Raw genomic sequence first — 12500 nt, 5'->3', positions numbered from 1 at the left:
TACAGTTCCTTCCAGGATCTTCCAGATATATATTACTGCATATCTCTGTCGCCTTCGCTCCAGGGAGTAGAGTCTTAGCTGTTTCAACCTTTCCCAGGAGCTGAGCAGTTGCAAAGAGATGATCTTCTTTGTGAATCTTCACTGGATTGCTTCAAGGTCCGCTGTTAATTTTATTCTGTTGGATGATCAGGTAGCTGAGGATGAATGTCCTCCAGAGGACCATCATGGTTTCCTTATCTCTGGTTCTGAATGTTCTCAAGATCCATCTAGCCATTCGTCTGCATTTTGTTGCCATCCTGGTGATGTGCACTTGGAAAGAGGTATCATCACTCATGTCAATACCCATGTCCCTCACTGATTTAGGCTCTGGGATTGTAATTCCCTCTTGACTAGTGTATCCTGTAAGTTTTATATTCAGTTTTGAATGCTGGTAGTGCAGGTCTCTGAATTTCTCAGCATTAAACTGCATATTATCATCCTCAGCCCATGTGTAAATTGAGTCCAACTCCTGCTGCAGATGTGCAACATTGCTAGGGTTCAGTATTTTCTGCAAGACTCTCGTATTATCTGCATAGCTAGCAGGGATGGCTATCCAGGCAGTTGAAGGCATATCTGAGAGGGCCACCATGAAAAGCAGTGGTCCCAAGACAGTGCCCTGTGGAACACCACTTACTATTTGTGTTTTCATTGAGGTGGCTCCATTGGCCACTACTGCCTGACTTCTATCTTCCAGAAAGTCATGTAACCACTCTCCAAGTTTTCCAGCTATGCTGAGATCATGCAGTTTGTGGCATATCATACCATGATCAAAAGCTTATGCAAAATCAAGGTATATTATGTCCACATTTGAGTTGTTGAGTAATTGTCTCAACACCCAGTCATAATGTTGTAAGAGCTGAGTCAGGCAGCTCCTACCTGGATTTCACTCAGCAAGTTATTTTCTTCAAGGAATGCAATTAGTTTCCTTCTGACAATCTGTTCCATGACTTTGCTGATGTGATCAGAGAGATAGGTCTATAGTTTTTGGCATCTGCTCTGTTTCCCCCTTTATGGATTGGGCATATTATTCCCTTCTTCAGCTTGCAAGAAAGCTCTGGAAGAGAATCTAGAGGGGTTTTGCCAGGGGACGATTACACAATTTGAGGAGGATTGCTGGGGAACCATCAGGACCAGCAGTTGAGTTTGTGTCCACCTCATCTATGGCTAGTAGCATATCTTCTTCACTAATGTTGATGTATTCCATCGTAATTGCCTCGCTGCTTATAGGGGAAGCGGTAAAGAAGTCCACTGGTTCGTTCACTTGTCTGTGTTCCAACAGGGTGGTAAAGACACTTTTGAACTGATCATTCCAGCTTTGTCTGATTTTCAGATTTTATTTACAATCTTATAATAATATAATACAAGCTGGACCCATGAAAAATACATGGAAAACATAAAAAATGTAAGCATCTGTAAACAGTGTACAGGTGCCATGAGAAATGCTTGCATATTATGACCGTCTGTTTTTACGTTCTGAGTTCAAATTCTGCCGAGGTCGACTTTACTTTTTATCCTTTTGGGGTCGATAAATTAAGTACCAGTTGTGTACTGGAGTCGATCTAATCAATTGGCACCCTCCCCACAAAAATTTCAGGACCAGAAAGTATATTGTGACAGTTACAGAATATAGAAAGTAATGTAACACCAATGACTATATAATCCAACCAAAATATCTCAGTTACACAAATGTAAACGGAATTACTATTTAACCTTAAAATATATCGTACATATTTAAAGAACCTTCTTGGTTTAGTGGTATGAAACATTTTTCTGATATTCTTTTATTCCTTTGTTTCATTCATTTGACAGTGGCCATGCTGAAGCATCACCCTTTAGTTGAAGAAATTGACCCCTGAACTTATTCCCTGTAAGCCTGGTACTTATTCTATCAGTCTCTTCTGTTGAACAGCTAAATTACAGGGACGCAAACGCACCAACATTGGTTCTCAAGCAATGGTTGTGGTGGGACAAACACATACACAAACTTACACACACACATACACATACATACATACACACACACACATACATACATACATACATACATACATACATACATACATATGTATATATATATATATGACAGGCTTGGAGGTAGTGGTGATGCTGGCTAGTGCGATTTTGTGGTTTGCTGGTATGCTGAGAGAGATCCACCAGGCCCCTAACTGGTTCCCCGATCTTAAAGGTGTAATGTAGATGTGTAATGATGGAGTAGCTGGTGTGGTGGTGATGCTAGCTGGTGCAGTGATCTTCCTCACAGTACTTTATGGTAGACAATATTTTGTGTGCATGTCACACCACGTTTTTGGCCTTGTCTGTTATCCCAATTGAGTGTCATAACTCTTACTTTGATATTGTTCATAGCTTGTACTCTTGAAAGTGCAACATATAATTGACTATGAGAAAATACCGGTTGGGGCAAATGTATTCCAACTTTTTCAAATGTTTGCCCTTGAGCCTTATTAATTGTCATTGAATATGGAAACTGAAGTCTGTTTTGTCTGAATGGAATATTTGCATCACTTGGGCTAAGTTTAATTCTGGGAATTAAAACTGTATGACCTCTGTTGGAGCCTGTTACCAATGATGCCTCTACACAATGTTTATGAAGTATTTGCACTTTCATGCGAGTTCCATTACATAATCCTTGACTAATCAAAAGATTTCTTAGCAGCATTACAATAGCCCCTACTTTTAAGTTGAGGCGATGAAGAGGCATACCGGATGGAGTGAGTGAGCTTATGAATTCAAAGGGATAGTTCTGAACCTCTTCTTCCTTATTGCAGGATACTAAATCTGTGCTTAAGTACGTTTTAAGTGCCTCTGGTATAATATTAAGAACTTTTTCATTTATTGCAAGACAGTCAGAAGTTTTAGGAGACAAAATTACTCGTTTTTCCATTTCTTTTGGTGTGCAGTTGTTGAAAATTTCTGGGTACAAATATACAAATCAAATTGAAATGCAAAAAAAAAAAAGAAAACGAAATAATAAATGGATTTATGAATGAAAGTTTGGTAATTGCATTTTTTCCACCATGCAACACTTATTATTGCAAACATGTTTTAACTAACCAATACTATACACACACAAATACATTCATATATATATATATATATATATATGTCTCGAGTTGTAGCTGTAATTCAAAGGGGCCAGCCTTGTCATATTCTGTGTGAGGTTGAATCTCCCTGAGAATGACATTAATGTTAAGCATGTCTGTGAAGTACTCAGCCATTTGTAAGTTAATTTTATCCTCGTGTGGTAATGAAAAGTGAAATTGACAGCCAATATTTGCTGTGTCTATGTATCTATAAACTTTTCTTTGGATTTATGTATCTACCGTCTCTCTCACTTACTCTCTTTCTCTTTCACTTTCTTTGTATCACTCTTCTCTCCCACTTTCGATTTAACAATATGTGTATGTATCTATGTATCTATTTCTCTTGCGATGTGATAAACATTTAAAAACACAAAGCAAATACCGCCACCACTCACTGTCTCTCTTTCTCTCTCACACTCTTTCTTTCTCTCATACATCCACTCTGAAACATTTAAAAATACAAAATGAATGCCATCACCACTCACTGTCTCTTTCACTTTCTCTTTCTCTCTCACTTTCTCTTACTTCTTCTCTGTCCTCCTCTCTCTCTCGCTTTGCCACTTCAAAAAAGTGTGACGCACACAACAGGTACATACAAAAACAAAAAGTTAGCATATTAATATTATTGATAATATAATGTAATGAAATGATAGAATATTAAATATCCATTCTGATTGAACTAGTACTTTCATGCATTAAACTATGCAATCTTCAGGTTCATGTAGTAGTGGTGACAGTTATGTTTTACAATTTACAACTGTGGTGAGATGGCTAAACTGTGTGCTTTAAATACATTTGTATAGGCTCCAGAATGTTAATTTTTGCTAACTTATTCTGACCAATCAGTATGTGATTTTACTAAATTACTTAAGTTGATTGGTGTGGGCTATTTTTAGAAATGTTGTAAAGAACATCTCCCAAGGAGTTTTACATTTAAATTATCATTGTCATCATTATCATCTCCTTTATTATTGTTGTTGTTGTTGGTGGTGGTGGTAGGTGTAGCTGTGGTAATAGAACTTCAAACCCCAAAATAAAATAATTTTTACTGACTTTTCTCTTGACTTAGCTAGTTTTTCCTGCTATCATCATAATGAGTACCTTTAGTATTGTTGTTGTTGTTAGTGGTAGTGGTCTTAGCAGTAGAAATAGTGCCTCTAAGTATTAGTATTATTGTTTATTTAGCTTGGTTTGGAATTTATTAATAAAATTCTTTTCTCTGATTTTTCTTTCAATTTCACTTGGACTTCATTGTTTGTAGAACGGAAATATTATACATATTTTCCAACTGCATGTTGCTAGATGGTTACTCAAAGGTATCTGAAAGACATCTGGCTCTCTAATTTGCTGTCGGTGCACACGTGAACATTCTGATAGTGCCTTTCCAGTTTGACCTACATATAGTTCTTCACAATTTGGGAATTTGATGCAGTAAATTAAATATTTGCTTTTGCAGTTCATATTTGCATTTGTGAATTTTTTTCCAGTTTTTGTGTTCATATATTGGCTAGTATGTATGAATTGGCATGTGCCACACTGGCTATTATTGCATTTAGATACAGTGAATGATTGGTCTTTGTTGCTTAGGTCAAACTTTGTCTTTATTAATAATTATATATATATATATATATATATATATAGATATAGATATCATCATCATTTAATGTCCGTTGTTCATGCTGGCATGGGTTGGATGGTTTGACCAGGGCTGGCAAGCCGGAAGGCTGCACCAGACTCCAGTCTGTTTTGGCATGGTTTCTATGGCTGGATGCCCTTCCTAACGCCAACCACTCTGAGAGTGTAATGGGTGCTTTTATGTGCCACTGGTATGGGTATCATTTGCGTGACACTGGTATCTGCCATGACTGCAGTTTTACTTGACTTGATGGGTCTTCTCTAACATGACATAATGCCAAATAGACTTGGTCATTGCCTCTGTGAGGCCCAATGCTCAAAGCCCGGCATAATGCCAAATGGTCTTGGGTCCTTGCTTCTGTGAGACCCAACACTTGAAAGGTGCTTTTACATGCTACTGACATATATGTATTTACAGGGGTTGGACAAAATAATGGAAACACCTAGCATCATAATTTTGAACTATCTATACAATCATCAAAAGCTTGTTTATTTTTATGTTTTTTTATTTATTATTAGTGTTGCTTAATATGTTTTGCTAAAATTGCTGTTTCTTTTCAGATATCATCAGAAAAAGGTAATTAAAATTCATTAAAATGACAGATCTATCAGACTTTCAAAGAGGTCAAATTGTTGGTGCTCATATGGCAGGAACTAGCGTAACAAAAACAGCTGAAATGTTTGGTGTATGAAGAAGTACTGTCTTGAAAGTAATGACAACCTTTGAGAAAGAGGGAAAAACCTTCTTCATCATCATCATCATCATCGTTTTGCATCCGCTTTCCATGCTAGCATGGGTTGGACGGGTCAACTGGGGTCTGTGAAGCTGGAAGGCTTCGTCAGGCCCAGTCAGATCTGGCAATGTTTCTACGGCTGGATGCCCTTCCTAACGCCAACCACTCCGCGAGTGTAGTGGGTGTTTTTTACGTGCCACCTACACAGGTGCCAGACAGAGCTGGCGAACGGCCACGAACGGATGGTGCTTTTACGTGTCACCGGCACGGGGCCAGGCGATGCTGGCAACGGACACGAACGGATGGTGCTTTTACGTGCCACCGACACGGGGCCAGACAGAGCTGGCAACCGGCCACGAACGGACGGTGCTTTTACGTGTCACCGGCACGGGGGCCAGCCGAGGCTGGCAACGGACGCGAACGGATGGTGCTTTTACGTGCCACCGACACGGTTGCCAGACAGAGCTGGCAAACGGCCACGAGCGGACGGTGCTTTTACGTGTCACCGGCACGGGGGCCAGCCAAGGCTGGCAACGGACACGGACGGATGGTGCTTTGACGTGCCACCGACACGGGGCCAGACAGAGCTGGCAAACGCCCACGAACGGATGGTGCTTTTACGTGCCACCGACACGGGGCCAGACAGAGCTGGCAAACGGCCACGAACGGACGGTGCTTTTATGTGTCACCGGCACGGGGCCAGGCGAGGCTGGCAACGAACACGAACGGATGGTGCTTTTACGTGCCACCAACACGGGGCCAGGCAGAGCTGGCAAACGGCCATGAGCGAATGGTGCTTTTACGTATCACCGGCACGGGTGCCAGACGAGGCTGACAGCGGACACGAACGGATGGGTCACTTAACCCCTGCTTTCTGATATATGATTTGATTTTGATTGTTCTCACTGGTCTTGCCGGGTCTTTTCACGCACAGCATACTTCCATAGGTCTCGGTCTCTGGTCATTTCCTTGGTGAGACCTAGAGTTCGAAGGTCGTGCTTCACCACCTCGACCCAGGTTTTCCTGGGTCTACCTCTTCCACAGGTCCCCTCAACTGCCAGGGTGTGGCACTTTTTCACACACCTATCTTCATCCATTCTCACCACATGACCATACCAGCGCAATCGTCTCTCTTGCACACAACATCTGATTCCTCTTAGGTCCAACTTTTCTCTCAAGGTACTTACACTCTGTCGACTATGAACACTGACATTACACATCCAACGGAGCATACTAGCTTCATTTCTCGCGAGCTTACGCATGTCCTCAGCAGTCACGGCCCATGTTTCACTGCCATGTAGCATGGCTGTTCGTACACATGCATCATACAGTCTGCCTTTTACTCTGAGCGAGAGGCCTTTAGTCACCAACAGAGGTAAGAGCTCCCTAAACTTTGCCCAGGCTATTCTTACTCTAGCCGTTACACTTTCAGCACACCCACCCCCACTACTGACTTGGTCACCAAGATAACGGAAGCTATCAACTACTTCTAGTTTTTCCCCCTGGAAAGTGACGGAAGTTGTTTTCTGTAGATTTTCAGAGGTTAATGCTCCCGAGCATCTGCCACATACAAAAACCATCTTCCTAGTTAGCCTTCCTATGACATTGCTGCACCTCTTATGTGTCCATAGCTTACACTTGGTGCATCTTATAGAGTTTCTACCTACACCTTTTCTACAGATCGAGCAGGGCCATCTACTTGAAGGCGTTTGTGATTTGTCTACCTTCCTACTTATTAGGACTTTGGTTTTAGCTAGGTTGACTCTAAGGCCCTTCGATTCTAAACCATGCTTCCACACCTGAAACTTCTTCTCCAGTTCTGATAATGACTCAGCAATTAGAGCAAGGTCATCAGCATAGAGGAGCTCCCAGGGGCATCCTGTCTTGAATTCCTCCGTTATTGCCTGGAGGACTATGATAAATAGGAGGGGGCTGAGGACTGAGCCTTGGTGGACCCCTACCTCTACCCGGAATTCTTCACTGTACTCATTTCCAACCCTCACCTTACTAGCAGCGTCCCTGTACATGGCTTGCACAGCTCTCACTAACCATTCTTCTATTCCTAGTTTCCTCATTGACCACCATATGAGGGATCGGGGGACCCTGTCGAAGGCTTTCTCCATGTCAACAAAAGCCAGGTACAGGGCCTTATCTTTGGCTAGGTATTTCTCCTGCAGCTGCCTTACCAGGAATATAGCATCAGTGGTACTTTTCAAAACTCTGGAAGAAAACCAAAGCTTTCAGATAGGGACCATTGGACTCTTACGTGAATTGTTAGAGAGGATCACAAAAGTACAGCTCCCCAAATTACTGCAGAGCTTATTAACCACCTCAAGAACCCAGTTTCTACAAAAACTGTTTGCTAGAAAGCAGCACAAAACCAGATTTCACAGGAGGGCTGCAATCAGAAAACCACTACTTTCAAAATGTTGCAAAGCGTTTAGAGTGGAGTAAAAATCTACAGAATTGGTCCCTAGAGCAGTGGAAGAATGTTATTTTCTCAGACGAGTCATCCTTTACCTTATTTCTGACCACTGGCTGAGTATATGTGTGGAGACAGTCAAGAGAAGCATTTGACCCAGACTGCCTTCTTCCAGCTGTTAAACATAGAGGAGGATCTGTGACGATCTGGCGGGGTGGGGGTCTATATCTTGGAAATCTGTTGGCCCACTGGTTTCCCTTCATAGCAGAATTAATAGTCAATAAAGCATTTTATCTGACTAAATTCATCCTATGGTTGCGGAACTGTTTCTGGAAGGAAATGCAATCTTTCAGGATGACAATGAACCAATTCACATAGCTAAAGTTGTTATTGAATGGCACAAGGAGCATTCTAGTGAAGATGAACAACTTATCTGGCCACCACAGTCCCCAGATATCAGTATTATTGAACATTTACGGTACATTTTAGAAAAACAAGTAAGGAGTCGATATCCTCCATCATCATCACTACAAGAACTGGAAACTGTTTTAGCTGAAGACTGGACAAAAATTCCACTGGAAACAATTCAAACTTTGTATGAGTCCATACCTTGTAGAATTCAAGCTGTAATTACTACCAAAGGCAGTCCTACTGTATATTACAATAAATTTGTTTGAAATTTTAAGGTGTTTCCATTATTTTGTCCAACCCCTGTATGTATTTATGTATGTATGTATGTATGTATGTATGTATGTATGTATGTATGTATGTATGTATGTATATATATATATATATATGTATGTATGTCTGGGTGTGATTTCAATAATTTATATTATGACTTTTATAATTTGTATTCTTAGCTTATATGTATTGAATTATAAGATATATATGTATGCTACTGAGGGTCTCATTTTGTTAAATGAATAAATAATCCAACATTCTAATATTTGAAAGTTGATGAACAAACTAAATTTGCTTCTCCATTTTCTTATTTGTATTATATATATATATATATATCAGTGGCGTGCGGTAACTTCCGGGGCTGGACATGCAAATAAAAAAAAAAACGTTGCCCTGGTACTATTTAAGAAGAGTGGTCCTGTTGCGCGCGCTCGTGCATCCGCGCTGGCTAGTCGTGACTAGTCGTGACTAGTCGATCCTACGACTATCTAGCAAAGTAAATAAATTTTTTAAACAAAATATATAAAACACAAAAACACAAAGTAAATAATGTTTTAAACAAAGTAAATAAAACACAAAGTAAGGACCGACTAGTCACGACTAGCTGGCGTAGATGCTCTGGTGCGCGCACCAGGACCACTCTTCTTAAATAGTACCCATGATTTTTAAATTGTTTGCAATACTCATCAAATTTGTTGAAATTCGAAAGTTCCATGAATTTAAACTCTTCTAAGGATGAATATCGTGCTTTTATTTGGTCAACTATTGTACTGATAATTTTGTTATAAAGCATTTTATAATGTCGTTGGGGCTCAATAGATATATTCTTGGATCTCTGAATTCCGATTCCTGCATCGACTCCATATTTTTCCCCCCGGGTTCAGTTCCACTGCATGGCACCTTGGGCAAGGGTCTTCTACTATAGTCTCGGGCCGACCAAAGCCTTGTGAGTGGATTTGGTAGACGGAAACTGAAAGAAGCCCGTGGTATATATGTATATATATGCATGTGTGTGTTTGTGCGTCTGTGTTTGTCCCCCTAGCATTGCTTGGCAACCGATGCTGGTGTGTTTATGTCCCCGTTACTTAGCGGTTCGGCAAAATAGACCGATAGAATAAGTCCCGGGGTCGAGTTGCTCGATTAAAGGCGGTGCTCGAGCATGGCCGCAGTCAAATGACTGAAACAAGTAAAAGAGATTGAAAAATTATCAAGTTTGTTTTCAAGTACACTTCTAGTTTTATCTATTTGATCTTTACAATACACTATGTCATGACTTTTACTCTGGGGTGCTGCCAGTCTGATTTGGCATGGTTTCTACAGCTGGATTCCCTTCCTAATGCTAACCACTTTACAGAGTGTGCTGGACATTTTTACATGACATCACACAGGTGCATTTATGTAGTACCACACAGGAGCTTTCATGTGGCACTGCACAAGTGCTTTTGTGAGGCACTGCTATGAGTGCTTTATACCACCAGATGGATTGGTCTTAACACTTCTGCTGTGAGGTAGAGGTCTTCTTGAGTATGGCCAGGCACTAGCTATTTTGGTCCTTTGTCATCTCACCTGAAAGGTTCAGCATCCTGAGTTCATCCTTCAGTACTTCATCCCATGTCTTCCTGGGTCTCCTACTTCCATGTGTTCCATCCATTTTGAGAGAGCAGCACTTCTTTATTAGAACCTTCAGCATCCATCTGCATCACATGACCAAACCAGCACAGTCTTCTCTCTTGCACACAGCAACAAATTCTTCTTATTCCTAACTTCTCTCTCAGAACACTGGCACTCTGTTGAACATATACACTTACATTATACAGCCAGCAGAGCATACTAGCCTCATTCCTCTCTAACTTTCGCATGTCCTCTACATTCAGGGCCCATGTCTCACTACTATGAAGAATTGCATCATGCAATCTTCCTTTCACTTGGAGAGAGAAATCTTTTGAGGCCAACAGCAGTAACAGCTTTCTGGATTTTCTCCATTCTATTCTTATTCTAGCAATCACACTCTCTGTACATCTTCTCTCACTACTAATTTGGTCCCCTAGGTTGCAGAAATTATCTACTACATCTAATGAACCACCAGGGAATTTGAGAGAATCAATTTCCCATCTCTAAGGTTTTTATGGATCCTGTGCATCTTCAACATATGAAAACTGTCTTTATATGTGTGTGTGTGTGTACCCAAGTTCCATAGTTTATTTTGGCCTGGTTTTTACAGCTGCATGTTCTTCCTACTGCCAACCAGTTTGCAGAGGGTACTGGGCACTTTCTATGTGGCATCAGAAGCAGTGCATTTTATGTGGACCCAGAACCATTATTTTTATATGATGCCAGCACAAGTGCTTTTTACAGGGTAACTCTATTAGAATTAATTTCTTCCTCAATCTCAGTTAAAATAAAATTTCGTTTCAACCACACCAAAATGTCAGCATATTATAATCTTCTTTTCTGCCATTGTGGATGGTTCCTGTGGCATGTCAATCCACAGAGCCCTTGCATAAAACATGGCAAATGCACAAAGAATTGTCTCTGTCAGTTACTTGAGTCCATGTGTATCATGTAAGACTAGAGATGGGAGCGATGACCTCTCTTCACAAATACTAATTGGACCCAGAACGTGTGTCATTAGCCAGTTGGAGGAGATGTCTTCCTGGGGCTATAAACATCAGTAGCACTGTCATGTATAGGATGCGACACTTAGTTGTCAAATATATGTTACGGTTCCGTATTGCTACTGTTTATATCTTGCTCAGAGATTTAACATAACATTCAATCTCTTCTACGAGATCAGCGGCAGTGAGTTGCTAGAAAAATGTATTGTAATTTGCGAGTGGAATGAGCTTCCTTCACTAGGAAAAGTAGAGTACTTCTATAAGGTACACTATTAACTACATGATTAAACAATGAATGATTTTTTTTTTATGTTGGTCTTCACTGCATCTCTTGAAATACCAAAATAGAGGACTCTTTATAGAACTTGAATTTATTAAGTCCCAATCAGATCTACTCAAAGCAAAGAATACAGCATCTTCATGAAGAATATATAGATTTTCTAGTTGCTACCTGCAAACGGTCACATTAACTGGGCCACACAGATTAGTGGCTTTATCATGCTTGGACACACTGCATTGTCACCTGGGGGACCCACTGAGATAGGATCTCAGTGCTAATCTATAAATGATGCTGTTGTTAACGTAGAGAGACCTCTGTGCATTGGAGCTCTTTTAAGCTGTAACGGCAGCCCTGCCACAGATACTTAAGTAAATCGACGCATTTTGGTCACAGATAATGCTAAGACGCTGTATAGTTTGTCTCCTATTTCCACATCAACAGAATTGTCCCAGTAGCGTCATATTACCAAAAAAAATTCTACCAGGTCATTACAGCTATACTGTTCCAATTACTGAGTCACAAATGCTTATTGATACAGCTACTACTGAGTCAACGGCAAAAAATATCGCCAAGAATGCGACTTCGAAAATATCCAAAGAATGCTTATCCTGTCTGTTCATAGCTGACAAACAGTAGATTGGTAGAATTGCTAGTGTTGAACAAAATGCCTTGTGGTATTTACTTACGGTCCTTGTGTTCCAAATTCAAATTTCACTAGGGTCGATAAAGTCAATACAGCAGTTGATTTATATTATTGCGATAATGTACCCTAAATGCGAATAAACTGATAATAATTGGTAAAAGAAGACATCTCCCACCCCGAGCTCAAAAAAGTTTCTAGCATATGTTATGTAAACAACATCCGCCAACGAGTATATTTGCTTTCCTGAAATTCCTCATTCACCAACAAACTAAAGGAAGTAAAAATTACTAATGCTATCAATTTACGAGTCAAGTGAACCGCGAGCCAACAAATGAGCTTCTAGACAGTCG

General features: G+C 40.5%; 1 protein-coding gene across 1 annotated transcript; it reads right to left on the bottom strand.

Annotated features, from left to right (window-relative positions):
* Window positions 1-2293: 2293 nt before the first annotated feature.
* Window positions 2294-2941, bottom strand: LOC115209562 (ATP-dependent DNA helicase PIF1-like). Its single transcript, XM_029777997.1, has one exon. It carries the CDS (start codon window positions 2939-2941, stop codon window positions 2294-2296), a length of 648 nt encoding a protein of 215 aa, XP_029633857.1.
* Between the last annotated feature and the right edge of the window lie 9559 nt (window positions 2942-12500).

Source organism: Octopus sinensis, linkage group LG3 (genome assembly GCF_006345805.1).
Source record: "Octopus sinensis linkage group LG3, ASM634580v1, whole genome shotgun sequence".
NCBI lineage: Eukaryota > Metazoa > Mollusca > Cephalopoda > Octopoda > Octopodidae > Octopus > Octopus sinensis.
This window is presented reverse-complemented; position numbering and strand designations above follow the sequence as displayed.